The sequence below is a fragment of the Thunnus maccoyii genome, chromosome 12, assembly GCF_910596095.1.
Source record: "Thunnus maccoyii chromosome 12, fThuMac1.1, whole genome shotgun sequence".
Taxonomy (NCBI): Eukaryota; Metazoa; Chordata; class Actinopteri; order Scombriformes; family Scombridae; genus Thunnus; species Thunnus maccoyii.
In genome coordinates this window covers 19,373,541-19,394,863 of record NC_056544.1, presented here as the reverse complement: position 1 = coordinate 19,394,863, position 21,323 = coordinate 19,373,541, and the positions used below count along the sequence as shown (strand labels likewise).

The window sequence follows — 21,323 nt, the reverse complement described above, 5'->3', positions numbered from 1 at the left end:
TTATTACATGTGCATGAGGGTGACTTTTAATGGCACATGGAGAGCAGTCATACTGGAAAGCCGTGTGGGCGGATGGGTGATGAGAAAAGCAGAAAAAAAAGCTAAGAAAGTCATTTTGTGACACTGTACACATTCACGGAAAATAAACAAAAGATGAGTTTCAAAATCTGTGCAGCATGAAGAGAATGGAAAGGCAGTCATAGCTCCCCAGTGGTGCTTAGTGTAAAACCACAATGGGTCTGAGACAAGCTTATTTTGGCTGTTATGTGAGAGTAGGTCACACACTGTAAGACAGACAGGAATGTCTGTAGGGGCCGCACAGATATGATTGCAAATCCAGTTCATTACATCATTTGTATTAGTTTCCCTTTCTTTCTGTCTCATTCCCTGCAGGGACCACTCACGAGTCTGTACACTGCGTTCGTCTGAAACTCTCTCTCACAGCTGATTCGGCATTATTTCCAGGCTGCTGTACTTCGCTGTTTGACGGAACATGACAAAACAAGCCCGACAACAATCTCCTCAGGGGAGCACCTGTCCTCAGAGGGTTTGTGGCGTATTTTGATTAGAGGGAAGTGAAAATCTTATGCAATTTTGCAATTTATTTCATGTTTACTGGAGTGTTACTTTGGTCCTTTTCATGCACTGCAGTTCACTGTGCAGTTACAAAGACAGCTTGTCCTCTCTGCTGTGCTCACTTTTCCTGCTGATCCCACAAAAAAACAGTTTAAACAGTTACTACTTATAACTGCTCCTGTCTCTCTCTTTTTTTGAATAGGGGCATGTTTTGAAATATGCAGAACTGGCCAAAACCTGTTGTTCATGTGACACTCAAACATTGGTGGAAACTAACTAAGTTCCTTTTTCTAAATACTGTACTTGGGTAGGGCGCGGCAATATATCAATATTATAAAGATATCATGATATGAGACTATATATCATCTTAGATTTTGGATATCGTAATATCGTGATATGGCATAAGTGTCTTTTCCTGGTTTTAAAGGCTGCATTAAAGTAAAGTGAGGTAATTTTCTGAACTTACCAGACTGTTCTAGCTGTTCTATTATTTGCTTTTACCCACTTAGTCATTATATCCACATTACTGATGATTATTTATCAAAAATTTCACTGTGTAAATATTTTGTGAAAGCACCAATAGTCATCTCTACAATATTATTGCAATATCGATATCGAGGTATTTGGTCAAAAATACTGTGATATTTGATTTTGTCTATATCGCCCCAGCCCTATACTTGGGTACTACTTGAGTATTTCCATTTAAAGCTACTTACAGTAATACTTTATCCCCACAACATGTATTTCACAGTTATTGTTAGTGGTTACTCTTCAGATTTTCATAAAATATGATGCAATGTTCTTGAATAGACAACCCAACAGTGTATAGAGTAATAAAAACACTGCTTACATGTGAATGCATCAATAATAATAATGCAATAATATCATATACTGTAGTTAATAATATAAAAATCTCAAAAGGGGCATTCAGCCAACATGAGCACTTTTGATACTACATCACTCATAAAAATGTTGCTAATAATAATAATTTTTGTACTTTTACTTACTGTAACTAAGTTTTTGAATACAGGACTTTTACCTGTAAGAGTACTTTTACATAGTGGTATTATTACTACGGCTTGAAGACCCTGCACATTCACACAGATGTTTTCAGTTATTCTATCTGATTACACCTCTGCTCTGGTTGAAGCTTGGCTGGCAGTGGACCCTTTTCATGGTAGATATTTTGACTTGTTAAAGAAGGAAAAGGTGTAAATAACAACATTAACGATGGCTCCATTCAATAAACCGTCCTAATTAGTCATATCAGTGAGTGAGCATGCACAGTAACAGAGCGCTGGAACCAGCTCACATAAATGGAATGCAGCCATTACTAATGTTGTTCATTCCACTTGTGCTTTTCCTGCGTTGACAAGTCAAAATGTCTGACGTGAAAAGGGTCTATTACGTGAGGTCAACAAACTTAATGTACCAGTAAGAATGTTAAAGGTGTGCCACTTTAAGTGTTGCCAAAAGAGAGTAAGGGAGATGTCAATCACATACTGTCTGCCCACACCCAATCAGGCAAAAATAAGTGAAAACACCTGTGTGAGTGTACTTTACACCAGGTGTAGGGTCTTTAATCAAAATATTTGTGTCACCGCAGCATTCAAAGTACCAACAATAACCAGGTAAATTAAATGAATGCACGATAACTAACAGTCCTGCAAAAAAACGCTGAAAGTCATGTTTGATTCAACTTTATTAACTAGTGATAATTATTACTTAATAAACTAGAATCACCAAAATTACTTTAAGGTTTAATCATCACCTCTTTAAAACACTTCCAACAAAACTGGACATTATAACCTTCATTATGGTTTTGCAAGGTTGTTGTTAAGGATGTGAAGAGGGCCCAGTATTTGTATTTATATTTATTGAGGCAGCAAAATGATTGTTATTTGTATTCAAATAAAAGTGGAAAGAGGCTTAAAATTCTGTTTTTGTTTTTATTACACTTTTAATTTTAGAAAATTAAAGTGTTACAGTAAGTGTTAATGAATAAACTACCTTATGAAGGAGGTCCCCACATTGGGTCTCAAACTGGAGTCTCCCAGATCATAGATGACTGCGCTGACTACTGAGCTAAAATTTTACTCATCACCATCATTGCAGACCGACCTCTATTTATTTATACAGCCATAACACAGAGACAGCACACCGTGTAATGTGTAGGGAAAAACTTCAAAGGCGATTCTTACTTTGCACTTTTCAGTTATTGTCTATTTTTTACAACCTAACTTTGTGGGAAGGAGAAGGGAAACAACAGTTTATGGAAAGTCCCTTGAGAGCACTTCACAGGTGTCAGTAGCTCAGCTTTATCTCTGGGGAACACCCCCAACTCTGGGAGTGATGTCCAAATTAGGAAATATGCGTCATGGAGCAGGTTGATGTGACTCCTGTCATTGAGATAGTGATGTAACCGACCTGTGGGCTGGTATTTGACATGGGTTTTTTTTTCTTCCAGAAAACAAATCATTTTAAACTATTTGTATGAAACAAATATTTGTAAAAAAAAAACACTATTTGTGCTTTGCTGAATAACATATTTGTATGTAGGTGCAACCCTAGTTGTTGTGTTAGACTGCATTTATTTTTAACCTAATGATATAATATACTGTATTTGATAACATAACACTCTGAAAATGGCTATAGTGCAAGAATTAATAAACTTTTTAAACTTTAAGAAAGACATAGGTGTTACTAATAACATTAACGATGGCTCTGACGGCGATGTTGACTGTCTAGTTAAGTGTGACTAGACAGTGTGGCAGTGAGCGAGCATGCACAACACCAAGATCCTGAAACTGAAGCAGCTAAAAAAGGCCTATAGGTACACTTAGCTAAAAGACTGCAGTAACAGCCTTGCAATAATCCTATGAAGGTTATAATGCTCAGTCTTTGTTGAAATTGAGAGGTGTTGATTCAACTTTACTGTCATTTTAGAAGCTGTTATTTAAGGTGTTGTTACTGTGAGGTGTTTATAATATCTCATTCATATCAGTGAGGGTAGACTATAGCTACTGAGAGTACATTTCCAAGCTGACACTTTGTTATGAACATATAAACTGTATTTTCTCCAACTGCAACATATATATTTTTAAAAAGACATCTATATGTCCAGATGCACGCTTTAATTTTAGGATTTAGGACAGTAGTAGTGTGGTAGACACTTTGGTTTCCTGTTAGTAAGTGAGGGCTAACAGAGTTGAAGCAGCTTTTCTTTAAACTCATCTGACAAAAAATACACAAATACATGAAGCTTATACATTTTCAGTTTTTGCTGACATTGTCAGAAAAGTGATAATTCTACTTTATGTTTGTTATATTGTGTTATACTGAAACGTAAGCTTGGCTAAAGTAGAATTTATGGCAGAGCTGTTGTTTTGGATTTCATTTGATTGCACAGGTGTTCCTAATAAAGTGCTCTCTGAGTGTATACATTTATCTGCATTGTACTGCTAGACAAGAGATGTAAACGGTTATCCTCACATAAACATTGCTCTGCGTCATCAGTGGTTGACTAAACATTACTGGTGTTGACACAAATCTGTTCTGGTCAAACAAGCTCTTATATTAAGGGGATTAGGTTATTTTCTCAGTGATTTTAATTAACTACATTTATGAGACTTTTTTTCAGCACAAGGCAGTGTTCAAACAGCCTGTCTCACTTCCTTTCAATGTGGGGGCATTATTATCAATAGACCGTATGAAGTCATTTTAACTATTGAGATGTACATGAGCCTTGTATTTATATTGTAATGTGCAGCAATTTTACCCAAAAAAATATGTAAAACTTTGATGCAAGGGGAAAAATTGTTTAGGGGCCACTATTTGGTCCACGAACCAGTATTTGCACATCACAGCTGTATGTAAAATGAACTGTGTGGTCTGTATGAGGAGGTCCAACAGCGCCACTCAGTGGTATCGATCAGAACAGCACTTCACCTGTCAGAAACACTGAATAGCACTTATAATCAAACACCACGACTCACTGCGAGCGAGGAAAGTTTAAAAGATTTATCCTGTAATGCTATTGTAAAAGAAGTTTCATCTTAAATATATACGTTTTTCGTTTACGTATACCTTCTTTAATGAGCCACTGTTACTTCTCTTCTCGTGTCGACGTAAACCGACAGAATCAGGAAGTCCGGGGATCTCTTTTTTTTTTTCGGCTCATGACACACAAAACTTGAATGGACACTGGATACTCAGCCTTTCAACGCCAAATAATGAATACTAACATTTGTTAACACATGCTATTCATTCATTAATGTCGTTAGTTTCGTCATAAGTAGCTTATTAGATTGTTTTAGTCGTTATTCGTTACCCGGAACACCTGGATCTTCACTTTTGCGGGTGAGAGGGATGGATGCTCCTCACCTCACTGAAGATGAAATGGCAGAGATTAAAAAAGACGTGAGTATGATACTTCTGCCGAATTTGGCCTCGTAAAAAACGTATCTTTCTGATAAGGTAAAGTGTGTGGAAACTATAAACAGATTTGTAGCCATGTTTACACGTTTATTTGACCCTATTGGCGTTAAATGGCCTGTAAAAGTAGGAAATACCCCACCACACCCTCCGTGCCCTTATCAACAATCAATGATATAAGCTTGATAATAAGATTTGATAATACAAACTTAAGGTTGAGTGCACTTTTTCTGTAAATACACAGTCTGTCTTGTCAAAAGCATTACCAGAAGCTTAAGTAGACACCTATGTGCCATTGAGAGCAGAACCAGACCAGGCTACAAGTGATTTTAGGCCACCTGATACAGTTTTTGTGATTATTAACAACATAGTCTTTGGTTTCAGTGGGTCAGTCTTTCCTGACCCTGTGAAAAAAGTCACTCTTCCTGTTCAGCTCATTTGTTCTCATTTTGCCTTTCCCACATGGCTGTGGATGTCCAGGTGCTGACCAGACTGCGGCACTACCTCTGCGACAAGATCCGAGCCGAACGCCACCTCGACTACCTGCGCTCTCGCAGGATCCTGACGCGGGATGACGCGGAGGAAATCAGCTGCAGGACCACACAGACCAAGAGGACGGCAATGTTGTTAGACATCCTTGCTGAGAACCCCCGCGGCCTCGATGCCCTGATCGATTCCATCCGGGAGATGCGGGCGCAAAATTTCATCATCACCAAGATCACAGATGAGGTGCAAAAGGCCAAAAATGAGAAGCTCGAAGCTCTCAAAGGTTAGTGGGTCAAGTCATAATGAAACCTGGTGTGTGTTTTGAATGTAGAATGTTGAATTAATGACGTCTACATCTTTGTTACTCTGCAGCAGGGGCTTCCAGCTCCTCATCTGACAGTAACCTCAGCACTCTGAACACAACCAGCGACCTCTCCAGGACATTTTCAAACGACTCCACCATGCTCTTCCACCCAGACGGAGAACGAAGCCCCTCCACTTCAGACGTAGCGGGCTCTCTCAACTTGCCATCATTACAGAAAGGTGGAGACTTGTCCTCTGTGGCGAGTGTTAGCATCGCCGCCGCTTCCTCCACAACCTCCTCAAGCCTCCCCAGACCTGGTGACCCGGGAGCTCCTCCGCTGCCAGACGAAGTAATGATCGAACCGCCCTCCAACATAGATGCTGCGACGCCGGGGTGCACCAGCAGCGGAGGGGACCCGAACTTCCAACCCCTCCGGTCGCGTTCTCTCACTCCGACCTCACACAGGAGCATCTTTTAGGTTCACATCTCCATAAGACAGTACTCATGCAGTTTAAAGGGACAAAATCATCATCCACTGGAGCTCATATTCAGACACTCTCTCATTGTTCTTAATCTCATGCTCTGTTTGGTGTGTTTGCTGCCTTTTGATTAGGCAGGTTGTGATAAAATGCTATATATGAGATATAGTCTACATGTTTTCACTATAGCAATCAGCTTTTTTAGAGAAAATATTTATAATTTGTCACTGGGGCTGGGTATTGTTTGAATTTTTCCCTATAGTGCCTACATAATACCTGAGTTTCAATGCTGAAACCACTTTTCGATACCTTTTCAATACCTAACTTTAGAATATAAACCCGTTTTTCTGTAAAAATCCTTTTTTTTATTTAACAAAACTAAAAAACAAAACAAACAAACAAAATTTGTTTTCAACACAAGCTGTGGTACACAAACCTTTGTTTAAATAAAATACAGTTTAAATTGAAAGTTGATAGTTTTCAATACTTGTGCTTCACACACATTTCAGTCGGTATCAAAGTATTGAGGTTTGATACCCAGCCCTATGACCTGAAAAAAATCTGACTCATCGTTTTTAACCTTTTCTACTCATTCTTTCTCAAAGGTGTGATTTCCTGATTAACTGTATGATGTGGAAACACGGCAGCTACAGTTTAGGTGCAGTGAGATTTATATACTGGAATGACTACTTGAGCACACTCTTTATGTGTTAATTGAGCCAATTTGATCTTTTAAGACGCTGCCTTTGGCCAGAGCGGCATCGTATTAAGTCAACAATACTTTGTTCTCCATTTTCATCACTACAGAAGTCTTAAATCACAAAACATATTGTGAAGTGCAAACTATGTCCTGCTTAATACTTAATCTACGAGCCATGTACAATCATCTGTTCAAAAATATTTTTCCTCATTAGTGATTGTGTGGTTGTTGAGGTTTTCTTAATGTGATTTGACATGCTCTTGAAAAAAAAAGTTAAATTTCTTAGATAATTTAATCTGCGTAGTGAGGAGATTTTTTTAAGGTACCATCAAGGAATCCCACAACCTTTTGATATATTTGCTTTCTAGTGATACTGTCTGTAAAATATGTACTGTAAATGTGAGTCTCTGCAATACAAAATGAATTGACTAAATCTAATTCAGAATGAAATTACTGACAGATGGCAGACTGTACATACAGTATCAGTGCCTCTGCCTCTATAGATATGCTGTAACTGGGAGCTCTATTTTTGTTTTTGGAAAAACTGGAAAAGCTCAAAATGACACAGAGGAATGACAGTCATTGTGGTGAAGGTTGGCGTAGTGACTGCACCGCCTGGTCTTCATAGATAGTTGAGAAGCCGTGAGTGCAGAGTAGTTGTTCTCTCACCGCAGCGCACTGGTGCACAGCAGGTGTTAGCAGGTAATTCACTTGTTATTATTTTATATATATGTCGCTTTTTTCCCCCAGATTTGGTACTTTGCCTCTCTGTAACATACTCAGCAATGGTGTACTGTAAAAAATATCAAATAATTTTACAATAATAGTAACATCTGCAATATAACTTCTGTTCATTACTGTTTGCTGTGGTGATTTTCTTGCAAAGATTTCAAAATGAACAGTATACGATAAGTAATTTGTTCCATGAGTAGTTGAAGTCTGTATACTTTCTGTCTTTCATGTTTGCTGTTTTTTTTCGCAGTTCTGCTACACTAACCTAAGCTAAGCTACTAAAATTCACTTACTGATGCTGAAAAACACACTTTAGTGATTTTCTACAGCATTACAGCTTATTTTAGTACAATTAGTATGCACTGCAGAGTAATATCTCAAAGAGAGTTGAGAGAATGACAGCAGTGAGCTCAAGCAGGGGAACCAGTTTGATAAACATCAGAATGACTGGAATGATTGAAACTGTCTTCTCTCTCCAGCACTTTTGTAATGAATATTGAACATTTAATAAATCAAATATGAAGGGAAAACATTAACAAAACAATCATCAAAAATAAAACAAAGTTCAATTCTGTTCTGCCAGTCAGTATAATGGAGGACCCGGAGCCTCTGTTGGCTGTTAGGTCGGAGGAGAGGAGGCTCAACGGCCACTGCAGATGGAGCTCTCAGATGAAGGTGGTGGAGGATTTTAGACGGAGGCTGAAGTACTTCTTCATGAGCCCCTGTGAGAAATACAAGGCCAGGGGTCGCAAACCATGGAAACTGATGCTACAAATATTAAAAATTGTAATCATCACAGCCCAGGTAGAATGTCCAGAATGCTTTGGTTGTTCTTGTCATCAAACATGAAAATGTACGGAGGATAAACATCTATTTGTTTCATATGTATGTTTTTTTCCCCCCTCTAAGTTAGTCTCATTTGGACTGAGCAACGAAATGATGGTCACCTTCAAAGATGAAAATCTGATGACATTTAGACATCTGTTTCTCAAAGGATACAAAGATCAGCCGTTGGGAAGCTACGCGCTGTACACAAAAACAGATGTTTATGATCACATCTACTACATTATCAACAGGGTACTGAACATTTTGATTAATGGCAACAGTTTAATAGCACATTATCTAATTATGCATGTAAAAATGTGTCTTATTCCTGTCTACATATTTTATTTTTTCCAGTACATCAATCTCCAAAATCTGACAGTAGGTAATCTTGCATATGAGAAGGTTGATGGCGAGTACACTCCTCTGTCTGTCTGCCAAGAGTTTTACAGAAACAGCAGCATCGATCCTGGCAATGAGACCTTTGACATAGATCCACATATTGATAGAGGTACAAGCACATTATTGCTATATAAAGACATTCAATTCTTCACACTCATTTAATCAAGTATTAATGGATAGATTGCTCTAAATAGCTACAGCTGCTGTTTGGTATTTATAGAAACTGATTCATGTCACAAATGGAAAATAATCACATTGGATTTACTTGTGACTCCATGAAAAGAGGAAGCTCATGCTGTCCACAGCAGCACAGTGTAGTCAAAGGTTGAGCTATATGAAATCTAGCTGCTCGTGAACGTTGTGCCATGTCATTTCCTCCTCACAGATTGCATTTCCATATACCCTGAGCTGTCCTTACGCAACAGTGGTTTGGCGACACGCGTGAACTTCTCATTAGATTTCAAAAGGTGACTAAACTGAAAATACTGGTTTCCTGCTAGGTGATAAGAGTACCTACCGCCTGCTAATATATGTTTGTGTCTGTGTCCAGGCTGCTATCAGTGAACATCTACCTTACTCTGAAAACCATCAATCTGCAGACTGTGAGGCACCATGAGCTACCAGACTGTTATGTCTTCCATATAATGGTCGGTGACCAGTCTGAAAACTGCCACACCCTCATTTCAGCTTTTAGAATATATTAGCTGATGAAAACATGCAGTTTTTCATGCTAATAAATAATATCCCCTGCCACTCACTCACAAAAACTTTCCTTGTTTTTATACAGATAATGTTTGACAACCGTGCAGACAGTGGAAAGATTAAAGTGGATATTGAAAATGATGTTGTAATTTATGAGTGCAGAGACTGGAACGTGGAAGGAACCTGTAAGTTTTTACCTGAACTCCTAAACCTGAACCTGAACTTGTGCATACCAACCACTCATGTATTATAAAAAATACTAACATCTGTCATTGCTTCAAGCACCAACAGGGGGCACATTGACATTATCCTGTGAACTCTGACACCTGTATGATCTAATGGAGCAATAACAAAAACCTGATTTTTTGATTTCTAGCCGGGAAGAACGACTACCTGCTCTTGTTGCTTGATTCTGTGGTCATCCTTGCCTGCTTCACCTCTCTCATCCTCTGCACGCGATCTGTCATCAATGGCATCCAACTACAGTTTGTAAGTAAAGAGGAATGGCATGTAAATGGATTATTATCATTAGGTGAACATGCATGGTTCATATGTGGTTATGCATCAAATTAATAGCATAATAAGTGTCATTTTCTCTACTAATCTGACACTCTGTAGTCGATTGAATTTATTTCTTATGAGTTTTACAATGTGTGTATTTCTCTCATGCAGGAGTTCAACATATTCTTTCATGCCTACTATAATAAAATTGTGACCTGGTCAGACCGTATGGAGTTTGTGAACGGGTGGTATTTCCTCATCATTGTCAGTGACACACTGACCATCGCTGGGTCAGCACTCAAAATTGGAATACAAACAAAGGTTCATTTTTCATTGAGCATTATTGGCTATATTTTTGCATATTATTCACAGTCTTTTACAACATGACTTTGATGGTTAAAAGATCAGGTCCCATAAATTAGGATGCTTGAAAAGTTAGTAAAGTGTTTATTGAGATGTACTTTTATCTTGCAGTACCTGACAAACTATGATGTCTGCAGTATTTTGCTGGGAACAGCCACGATGCTAGTCTGGGTCGGAGTGATTCGATACCTTGGTTTCTTCAAGAAATACAATGTAAGAATATCCATGAAGCTGCCTTTTTGTTTAGTTTTTTGCATAATGCATCAGTCAACCTGTCAAGATCAGCAAATGTATATGTGGAGAAACTAAAATATAAAAAACCTTATATTTTCTTCCAGATCTTGATATTAACCTTAAGGGCAGCACTCCCAAATGTGATCCGATTCTGCTGCTGTGCGGCTATGATCTACCTCGGGTATTGTTTCTGTGGTTGGATTGTGCTTGGGCCTTACCATGACAAAGTATGTAATCACACTGAACATCCATATCTTTGTAATCATTGCATATCACATTATTGCTGTTTCAAATGTCAGTGTTCAGGTTTTCTCTGTTTTGCTGACACTGAAATATCAAAACTTCATTATCCAAACTTTTTTTTCCCAGTTCCGAACACTTGACAAGGTGACAGAGTGCCTCTTCTCGCTCATCAATGGGGACGACATGTACGGCACCTTCCTGAAGATAAGATACAAGGGCTACATGGTGTGGCTATTCAGCAGACTCTACCTCTATTCCTTCATCTCTCTCTTCATCTACATGGTGCTCAGCCTGTTCATCGCTCTCATTACCGACACCTACGAGACCATCAAGGTCAGACTGAGTCACCTCCTGAGAAATATTCTTAGATTTTGCTGTAAAGAGATGTTTCATAGGTCACAGATAATTGAGGAGTCTGTGTTATTTATTTCTGCAAGTTTAATTGTGCTACACTTTTCCAGCATCACCAGCAAGACAAAGCACCGGTGTCCCAGCTTCAGGCCTTCATAGCAGAGTGCAGGGATGAGCCGGAGTCTGGAAGATACCTGACTGATGAGGAACCAGCTTCTTGTTGCCTCTCTTCTTGCTGCTTGCCTGGATGCAGTGAGAAGATGTAGTTCAAGTTCTACCTTTTGCAAAGTGTTGGCAAAGAGGCAGCATGAGGCTGAATAAAGCCCAACAGACTCCTGACTTATGTTAATGGATGATAATTACTCAAGTACTGTTACTTGATGTTTACTTGACTTGCTGAAAAGTAAAGAAGCAAAATGCAAAACCTTCTCTGTTGTAGACTGCTCATGGGGACCAGTTAGTTAAACGGTTAACATGACAGAGCCAATGTAATATCCTGATGGTAATAATTTCAATATAAATATGCACTACCAACCAATTCCTGCTCATTTCAGTGATGCATTTAAAAGTGGTGCACAAATTTCCTTTGCAAGAAAGAGATTACCGCATGAAGGGAAAAAGATCCAAACTTTAACATGGACTACAAAGTACAGAGTCTGACGAAGGGAATCCATAATGAGTGAAACGACTCTACTTGTTGCTATAAAAGTGTATATATCAAGATTCAGATCACTTTAATTTATGTAGCTTTTTAAAAAAAGTCATCCTGACTGCACCATAACAGCATAATTGTGGGCTGTTCTTGTCTTTCTACATGCAGTTGAGTGTAATACTGTTTTTAAAATCTATGTAAGTGAGAGTAGATTTATAATATATAATATAATGTACATTCATATGAAATAGCTACTGAATTACAGTACGATCAATGGTAATTGGTTGCAGTATACATTTTCTCAGCACTGTATGATACTATATGGACATATAAACTACAGTATATGCTGTGTGTCTGTTGTTTTACTTTGTGTATTTTTGTACTGAGTCTCTGTGTGGTTTTTTTTGTACCTGTGACCAAATGATTTTCCTTCTTTGGATAACTGAAAGTTACTGACAACTGGAGTAAAATGCCTTGTACATATGTATTAAACTACTTGGACAATAAAGTTGATTCTGACCACCCATTATGCTGTCTTTTACTCGGCTCACATACAGTATTTTCACCGACAAAAGTATAAAAAAAAAAGAAAAAAAGAAAATGTAATTTTTGTAAGTCGATTTACTCAAGTGCTGCACTGTAATTGTTCTTTACTTGAGTATTTCTATTTTGTGCTATAGTTTATACTTCTACTCCATCACATTTCAGAGGGAAATATTGTACTTTTTACTCCACTGCATTTATGTCACAGCTGTAGTTATCAGTTACTTTTCAGATCAATATTTTATACGTAAAACATGTACACATCAATTAATCAGTTTTAATATTCAAATAATACATATTCAAGATTCAAGATTTAGTTTATTGTCATTTTCTTATGTATTTGCATACACAAATAAATGAAATGCTCTTCCTCCAAGCCCACAGCAGTGCAACAACAACAGAAATGATAAAGATATACTGTATATATAAAAAATCCCTTTAAAAAGATGATAAAAATACAGTACACGTATGATTAATGTGTAACTAAATTCGGCCATTTTACATAATGAGTACATTTTCTTTTGATACTTTAAGTACATTTTGCTGAAAAGTAAGTAAGATTTTGAATGCAGGACTTTTACTTGTAGGTGACTGCAGCAAAGTATGAGTGGGACATTCATATATATATATTCATATACATTCATATTGATATAGCGAGTCATAAATTAGGAAAAACATGCAGATCGTATATGTGAATATGTAACAATAATAATAATAACATGTGTTCTAAGACAAAATCCTCAGGTATGAGCTTGCAGCATTATGCTTTACAGGTGACTTTTTCTCATGCTGCCACTGGGATGCCATTGCAGTGCTTTATGACACCTGACAGCTTTTCTCATTTGCATAATCGTCTACTGCGCATGCTTACATCCAATGTGCGGATCAGATACTGGTTGCCTAACAACCCTGCCTCCAATAACAATGACGTTTGATTTGACGCTTGCTGAGGAATAGACTTCAAAAAAACACAATCAGCCACTGCCGCCGCAGCCTGCTTACCTTCTGTCGTCTGATTGAATGCGTTGACTTTAAAATAGGTGAGACTTTGTGCCCGTATCTGCTGCTTACAAGGTGACGGCTGAACTTAGCACGGGTCGGCAGTTGGCGTTTTCCGTGAAGGAGCATTTTCTTACTTTTGACGACCCGTTTTTGTTGACCCATTTCACGCCGTTGGAGTTACAGGTAAGCGTGAGTGTGTGTGTGTGAGAAACTTAGCATAGCTGTTATCTAAACACGCAGAGTATCAAACGTTACAAGCGTAACGGCAGTTAGCGTCAGTTTAACACGTTAAATTCAAATATCTTAGTTAACACCAGATTAATTTTATAACAAGGAATGTGAGACTTAAATTAACCTGTCTAGTTTAACCTACTTGACGCTTAAAGTGGTAAATTATTTCACCATAGTCTTACGATGAAAACACGGCTGTGACCACTGAAATTAAAAGGTTTAGCAAGCTAGCCGACGTTAGCGAACGTTAGTTAACGTAACAGTAAGTCTAGGCAAGCTAACTAAGTTACCACTAACAGTAGTGTATCTAACCTAGTTAGTATTGTTTGATATAATTTTACTTGAAGGTTAGCGCCCTCAACAATATAAAGCCGAAGCATAGCTGACTTTAGCGTTATCTCATCCTCAGTCAGGTTTGTTTATTGCGTTTGAGTCAAGTTGGTGAAAGATAAAAGTAGAGCATGTTTTCTGGTTAACTAGATAAGAACTTTCAATGGAGAGAGTGAGCAGGCCTTCTGTTAGTAGTTGTGGTTCATTCAAGGCTTTATGGTTGCATTGCTGGACATGACATCAATGTTTTCCCCTTCGTTGATCACCATAATGTGCTTGACACTCTTGGCCTGAACACAAGTTTTACATAGTAAATAAGAGGGAGTGGCAGGTGGAGATAACTGGTTCAGCTTGTTTCACCAGAACATGTCAAGATCATAATATTTCCCCAAAGGCACAAAAGTCAAAAATACATGTGCTCTCTCAGATTTAGCCCCTCTGTAATGTGATGACTCCCTCGTTTTTATTTTTGTAAATCTCTGGCTTGTGGCTGAGATCATCTTACTACCCTGCAATTTAGTTGCCAGTAGCCAGTGGGAAGGCCCTTTTAAACCCCAATCTCACCCTGACTGGCAGTGGCACACATCTGCAGTTAATCCTGTGCGGGTGAAGCTTTGGCCCAGATTATCTATTGCTGGTCTATCTCATGGCTTGATGCTCCGTCGCAGGGCTCTGTTCCAGCGGGAGCCTCTGATCCACTGCCTGGCTGCTAATCCACCCCCTCGGTTGATAACTCATGACCTCGTGTCCTGATGTGACGGTGATATGGGAGAGTGGTGGACAACAGTGCCAATAGAGACATCTATGGGTAAGTTTCTCTACTAATGTGGCATATCTGGCAGAATATTTCAAATATAGAAAGGCCTGCTAGAGGTGACCCATATTCATGTTCCCATTTTAGCACCGCAGCCTAGTTCAACCTTCGGGAGAGAGGGAGAAAGTATAGTAGATGTAACGTGCCTGCAGTTGCCATGATTTGCTTCTCTCTGTGTCTTCTGTTTTTAGGAAACTATGATATCTCCAGCATATCACATGTGACAATGTCCCCCTCGAGACAGAACAACCTTGTGTCAATGCTCTCTTCTTTGCCCCTTTCCAAGAGCTCCTACAATGTGATAAGTGCCTTTTGCACAGAGGATAATATTCCTCAGTGCATCTCATACATCAATCAGGTACTAAAATACTCTGGTTTAGTTTAGTATAAAATAAAATGCATTTGTCTAGTCACAGCCTTTACATTATATTTGATTGTAAAAATCTTTCCTGTTTTTAAATGCTCATTATGGCTGTATATTATTTTGTTCTTGACCTTTTTTATTGTCTATAGAGATAATTCAATACAACACCACAACAGTGACATAAATCCTCTTTCTTTCACAGGAACTCGCCTCCCTGGGCCTCTCCTCCACAAATATCGAGGCCAGCTCACCAGGGGGAGCCGCCCTGAGCACAGTGCCAGCTCTGAATGCCATGTATGAGCTGTTGCAGATTCACAGGCGTACCATGGGCACTTTAGAGGAGCTTGAGAAAGAACAGCTAAAGAAGTCCAGCACCTTGGAACACATTCAGATGAACAATTCCAGACTCAAGGCATGTATGACAAGGGGGGGTCTCTCAGGTTGCTTCTGTCTTATTCCAGTTTCATTCCCACTCTGTTTACCCTCAAACCATAATAATCTTTATGTTTGCTAGAGTAAAGCTGCAGTAATAGACTTCTGACCAAACGGCAAATTTCCTCCATGCTCATTTTTCCGAAAAGAAAAGTATGTGACTACTAGACTACAGAGACAAAACAAGCTTTCGTAGCCCTGCATACCAAGAGTCTTACTATGTCCTATCATTCTGAATAGCACAACGGTAGTCTTGTATCTCCTAAGTTGTCTTTGCTTGTTAGGCCAAACATGCCTCTTCTATCTAAACCTACAAAGGAAGAAGTCAAGGTTATGTTTGCCATAATGATATGTGCAGAGGTAGAAGTGGAGCATGTACCTGTTTTAAAGGACCAGTGTGTAGGATTTAGGGGGCTCTGTTGGCAGAAATGGAATATAATAATCATAATTATGTTTTCATTCGTTTATAATCACCTGAAACTAAGAATCGTTGTGTTTTCGTTACCTTAGAATGAGCCCTTTATATCTACAGTACATAGCTTGGTTGCAATCTGCAACCTCACTGCTAGATGCCACTAAATCCTACACACTGGTCCTTTAAGATTGGGTTTTACTGAAGAATCCACTCTTAACCCTGAATTGATTGCTTGTACAAAAGATTGCCATCTCACTGTGCACTGTGTTTTTTTTCCTCCCAGGATCAGTTGGAACTGTCCATAAGGGAGAAATCAGGTCTACATGAGACAGAGAGGCAGCTACAACTCAAAATTAAGACTTTGCAAAGCTGCCTGAAAACAGAAAAAGACGAGGTAGACTACCTTTTTATGTTACAATCAGCAGCACTCACGTTTTGAGTTTCACAAAATGTTAATGTGTATTTGCATGAACTCATGATTTAATCATCCTCAACAGGTTCAGAAGCTCCAGAGTATCATTGCCAGCCGTGCCTCCCAGTACACTCATGACGCTAAGAGGAAAGAAAGAGAATCTGCAAAGCTCAAGGAACGCCTTGGCCAACTGCTGGTTGACAGAAAGGATAAAAAACTAGGTAAGCAAGTCTCCAGCATAAATACATACATACATATCTGTAAGATTTGGGATGAATACCTTGTGTTAAGCTTTTTTTTTTTGCTTTTACCTGGAAATTTCAGAACATCATTTTTTGTTCCCTGTTTTTCCCCCAACTAGCTATTGATGTGCTGAATTGCCTGGGACGCTCAGATGGAAGAAGGAGCCACTGGAAGACTGCAAAAGCGACAGCCAGGTATGATTTAAATATATCTTGTCATGTGTAGACCATATTTTTAGACTGTAATATCAGTCAGGTTAACTCTATTTGTACACTGCTCTCTATAGCCACGAGGGTGAGATGTACAAGTCCTTGCTCAGCGACTATGAGGCGAGTCATAGGTCCCTGATGCTGGAGAACGCTGAGCTTAAGAAAGTCCTCCAGCAGATGAAAAGGGAGATGATACATATCCTGAGTCCACGACAACCCTCCAACAGAGGAGCCACTGCTGATGACAGTCAAGAGCAGGTATGTGTAGTAGTAGTAATAATAATAATAATAATATTAATACTAATACACCAACCAGGTAAATGGGTTTGAGAAGTTGAGCTTTGATAATGGACGAAGGACTATTGAGTAATGTCCAGGATGCTGGACTAAAGAAGTGTATGTCTTCGTTCTGTTTTGCTCAGGCTGATTCAGATGGAGAAGAGAAGGCGGGTGACTCTAGCAGGGAAACGCTGGACCAATCATGTGAGCATGCCAGGGAGCAGCTCACCAACAGCATCCGCCAGCAGTGGAGGAAGCTGAGAAACCACATGGAGAAATTAGACAGCCAAGGTACACATAGCACTGTCACATATGCTAAAATGCTGAAAAAGTGACTGTAGTTCTCTACAGTTTTAGAGCTCAAGTCATTGAAACATGACATGCCATTTGGATTTTTTTTTTTTTTAGACAAACATCATGTGAGGTTGCATTTACAGATATACAACATGCCTGAAAGGCTATTGAGATGATCAACTGTGATGTTTTTGTTTGCCAAGCATCTCAAGTGCACAGTCAGCTGGAGTCCAATAAAGAGCTGATACCAAGGGAGACCCATGAGGATGAGATGGAGAGGATGAGGCGTGAAGTGCAGCAGTGCAAAGAGTTCATTCATGCACAGCAGCAGCTCCTCCAGGTCAGTCCTGTCTGCCAGTTCATAAGACATAAAATGGTCAGTAGATCCATTCAGCACCAAATCCCAAGATACAGTATGTCCCCTAGGATTTTTTTTCCAGCAGTGGTGCTGTTATATGCACACAGGGCCCACATTGCCAGGACCTGTATTTGCGCACACACCAGCAGTGAAATAACTTACTTTAGTATTTTCTAAATTACTTTAGAATTGTTGCAGATAGGTTTATTCATGTTCATCGAGCCGTGTGTGTGATCATTTATATGAGCTTTAGACACCAGAAGGACTCTTTAGGCCCAGATAGCTCTGGTTATAATAAATGTAAAAGAATTAAATGCCTCAACACAGTCAAGGAGTTTAACTAACTAAATATTGTTTCCAGAGCAGCAACAGTAATGTTTACAACAGCAAAGTCACTATACAAACTCAGTAATATCTAACTGGAAACAAAAATAACGTGAATAAAATAAATAATATTTCTGACGTGAAAATACTAATTGAAGAAAGAATGAAGAACATAGAAATCAGTCACTGTCAGTCATTCATCCTGTCCTCTGTGCTGGTTTGGGAGGGGGGCTGTCATCTCAGCCAGTAGCTAAGTATACAAGAATTTGCCAAATTTTAAGATATGTGGCAAACTAAGTTTAACAGTTAGGCTACATACAGACAGCTTTCCTTTTTAGATAGTTCGTAACAATTTGCTATTAACTTAACCAGCACGCTGTGGTCATGTAAAACATGCCAGCGGTGGATGAAGGACTGTGGGCAAAGCAGTGGAAAACATTGCTTTTCTACATGATTATGCTTGTTGAACAAGTGGTTTGATTTTAAAATATACACATGAAGGTTTTACTGCACATACATTAACGAGCGTAGTTGTCAAATTGAGTAAAACATTATCTTTCACTTAACCTGGTTTACTGTGTCCACGGCGGCCTCTCTGCTGCTGTCCGCTGTGTGTGTGTGTGTGTGTGTGTGTGTGTGTGTGTGAAGGAGCTGAGCCTCGCCCTCAGTCAAATGAGGGCAGAGAGGAAAGGCTGCAGCAATAACAACAATTCTCATTCGCTCACCACTAGCTCCAGTCAGCTGCTTGAAGTGGAGAGAGTGCACATGGTTTGCATTTGTCATGATTATTATGTACAATGTGAAATTTCAGCGGTGGCGTTCATCGGTTAGCAGTGGCACAGCTGTTAAAATCATACAGGGGAAACACTGGGATACTTCTCACAAGTGCAAATTAAGATATGTAATTGCAGTGTAGATAAATGACTCCTGTCTGTTGTACATTATTGAATGTTAGTCTGACACTCTAAATAACTATTTGTATTAATGACTGAAATATAATCAAAGTGTGTTTGTTTCTGTCTGTGCAGCAACAACTTAACACATCATTTGATGATGAGACTGCAGCTCTTCTTAATGACTGCTACACTCTGGAGGAGAAAGAGCGACTCAAAGAGGAATGGAAACTCTTTGAGGAACAAAAGAGAAACTTTGAGAGGGAGAGAAATAACTTCACAGAAGCTGCTATTCGCCTGGGGCGAGAGGTACTCGTATCTTCTGATATTGTGCCATATTTTTATTCAACTTTTATTGTGAGAGTTGTAATTGCACTGCATTTCTTTTTAATCTTTTTTTCTTGTACTCCACAGAAAAAGGCCTTCGAGGAGGACCGTGCCTCTTGGCTAAAAAATCAGTTTTTGAACATGACTCCTTTCACAGACCGTAGGAGATGTTCCTCATCTGATGGTCAAAGTGCCTTATCAATCAGTAAGTCAGTGTCATCATTAACAGATCATTCACAATGTGCATACTCTGTAGTACACATTACTTTTTAAGGCTGACCATGTTCCAAGTCTTTTTTCATTTTATACATGGTGCTTGGGGAAAATAGAAGGTTTTTATGAAAAACTGCACCAAATCAGATGGCATAGTTGAATGAAAACCTAAGGAATAAAGAATACAAGCTATTAAAAACAGGAAAAAATATTTAATTCATTTATTTATTAATATCGGATGTTAATAATTCTTATATTATCAAAAACTTTGATCCGATAATTTGATTATCCTCTGCATTTCAGGAAGTGAGCCAGAGATGAGGATGTCTTCTACAAAAGCTCAGCTGGCCAAATCATCAACTTACGCTACGTTCTCCACTCCTAAACCCACACAAAGTGCTGCTGTGCCATCCACAACCGAACTTTACCGGACACTCCGCCTCATACCAGACAGCAGGTATATTCAGTTACGTAATTACTATTGTTTGTATTTAGTATTTTTAGTGTTAAGTATTCAGTTTTGGGTGTATTATTGTCAGACGCATTAATCCTTTTTTTTTTTTTTTTCCCTACTTCAGTTCCTCCAGACACTCAAATAGAGGACGCTGGCAGGAGTCTAGCACCATTGAAGACGGAGATAATCGGGTCAAGTCCAAAAACAGAGTTCGATGTGGAGACTTGAGTATCTTCTCTTTGGGTGAAGATGAGAACAGCCTCACTTGAAGAACCTCCAGTGCCTTTTTTTTTTTTCCCACTACGTGATCGACTTCAGCATCAATCCATGACTGACTTCCAACAGCACTGATGAACATTTCATTTTTTTGCAACAACATTGCTGTGTTGCTTTGCTATGGACATACACAGATCATTCACCAAAGCTGATCGTACAAAGAGCACTTTAATGATTTTGCCATTGTTCATTACTTTTCTGTGCAAACAAATCAACACTGACATTTGAGATATTAAGCTATATTCAGTCAGAGGAGGGTACCAAGAAGTGATTTCAATATATTGGACTTTGAAATTATTTCTACATGTTGATTATATATTGAAGGTTCAAGTTTTATTTTAAATTAACTCTAATGTTTACATAACTTAGATATATAAATTATGAGTATAATTTTACTGGGAGCATGTTGAATATACTACTTAGATTGACAATAATCTTATCTTCTCTGCTGGTGTAAGAGTACAATAAAGATATTTTTAATGAAACGTTTTCTTTACTCTTTTACGTGGCGCCCGCTAGTGTACTGAAGTAGGAGCTGCAGTGTGAATACCGGTGTTACGCCGTATTTGGTGACCCATCAGATTATGTGACCTGCAGTGGGGGAGAAGTACTCAGATCCTTTACTTAAGTAAACCACAATGTAAAAATACTTCATTACAAGTAAATATCCTGCATTTAAAAAGCTACTGAAGTAGAAGTGTTGAAGTATTACCAGCTAAGTTTACTTAAAGTATTAAGGTAAAAGTACTAATTTTGCAGGAAATTAGTACTTTTTCTTAAATACTCTTAAGTTGGATTTGAAATTCAATTTATTTCTTGTAATGAAGTATTTTTACATTGTGGTATTGATACTTTTACTTGAGTAAACGATCTAAGTGCTTCTATCACTGCAGATCACAGAATCTGACGGGTCACCAAATACGGCGTAA

At 38.7% G+C, this 21,323-nt stretch overlaps 3 protein-coding genes across 3 annotated transcripts; all 3 read left to right on the top strand.

Moving 5' to 3' along the window:
* Nucleotides 1-4,515: 4,515 nt before the first annotated feature.
* Nucleotides 4,516-7,841, top strand: bcl10 (BCL10 immune signaling adaptor). Its single transcript, XM_042429679.1, has 3 exons — nt 4,516-4,995; nt 5,491-5,779; nt 5,869-7,841. Exons 1-3 carry the CDS (start codon nt 4,945-4,947, stop codon nt 6,276-6,278), a joined length of 750 nt encoding a protein of 249 aa, XP_042285613.1. The 5' UTR covers nt 4,516-4,944; the 3' UTR covers nt 6,279-7,841.
* An 84-nt stretch (nt 7,842-7,925) lies between these two features.
* Nucleotides 7,926-11,718, top strand: mcoln3a (mucolipin TRP cation channel 3a). The gene is made up of 12 exons (XM_042429676.1): nt 7,926-8,515; nt 8,621-8,788; nt 8,891-9,044; nt 9,321-9,402; nt 9,486-9,582; nt 9,723-9,822; nt 10,014-10,126; nt 10,310-10,459; nt 10,613-10,714; nt 10,840-10,962; nt 11,105-11,311; nt 11,440-11,718. The coding sequence occupies exons 1-12, from the start codon at nt 8,303-8,305 to the stop codon at nt 11,593-11,595; spliced, it is 1,665 nt and encodes a 554-aa protein (XP_042285610.1). The 5' UTR covers nt 7,926-8,302; the 3' UTR covers nt 11,596-11,718.
* A 1,727-nt stretch (nt 11,719-13,445) lies between these two features.
* ssx2ipa (synovial sarcoma, X breakpoint 2 interacting protein a) lies at nt 13,446-20,879 on the top strand. Its single transcript, XM_042429669.1, has 14 exons — nt 13,446-13,709; nt 14,756-14,895; nt 15,093-15,259; nt 15,468-15,677; nt 16,396-16,506; nt 16,610-16,745; nt 16,886-16,961; nt 17,054-17,234; nt 17,399-17,546; nt 17,753-17,889; nt 19,260-19,433; nt 19,539-19,656; nt 19,968-20,121; nt 20,243-20,879. The coding sequence occupies exons 2-14, from the start codon at nt 14,853-14,855 to the stop codon at nt 20,385-20,387; spliced, it is 1,800 nt and encodes a 599-aa protein (XP_042285603.1). The 5' UTR covers nt 13,446-13,709; nt 14,756-14,852; the 3' UTR covers nt 20,388-20,879.
* Nucleotides 20,880-21,323: the final 444 nt, after the last annotated feature.

Bases quoted from the DNA above. Each gene is read 5' to 3' on its own strand.
- bcl10 (XM_042429679.1), top strand. From the start codon at position 4,945: ATGGATGCTCCTCACCTCACTGAAGATGAAATGGCAGAGATTAAAAAA. The intron at 4,996-5,490 runs GTGAGTATGATA...GTGGATGTCCAG, and splicing joins TGGCAGAGATTAAAAAAGAC to GTGCTGACCAGACTGCGGCA. The intron at 5,780-5,868 runs GTTAGTGGGTCA...GTTACTCTGCAG, and splicing joins GAAGCTCGAAGCTCTCAAAG to CAGGGGCTTCCAGCTCCTCA.
- ssx2ipa (XM_042429669.1), top strand. From the start codon at position 14,853: ATGGGAGAGTGGTGGACAACAGTGCCAATAGAGACATCTATGG. The intron at 15,260-15,467 runs GTACTAAAATAC...TTTCTTTCACAG, and splicing joins GCATCTCATACATCAATCAG to GAACTCGCCTCCCTGGGCCT. The intron at 16,746-16,885 runs GTAAGCAAGTCT...TCCCCCAACTAG, and splicing joins CAGAAAGGATAAAAAACTAG to CTATTGATGTGCTGAATTGC.
- mcoln3a (XM_042429676.1), top strand. From the start codon at position 8,303: ATGGAGGACCCGGAGCCTCTGTTGGCTGTTAGGTCGGAGGAGAGGAGG. The intron at 9,823-10,013 runs GTAAGTTTTTAC...TTTGATTTCTAG, and splicing joins CTGGAACGTGGAAGGAACCT to CCGGGAAGAACGACTACCTG. The intron at 10,963-11,104 runs GTATGTAATCAC...TTTTTTTCCCAG, and splicing joins TTGGGCCTTACCATGACAAA to TTCCGAACACTTGACAAGGT.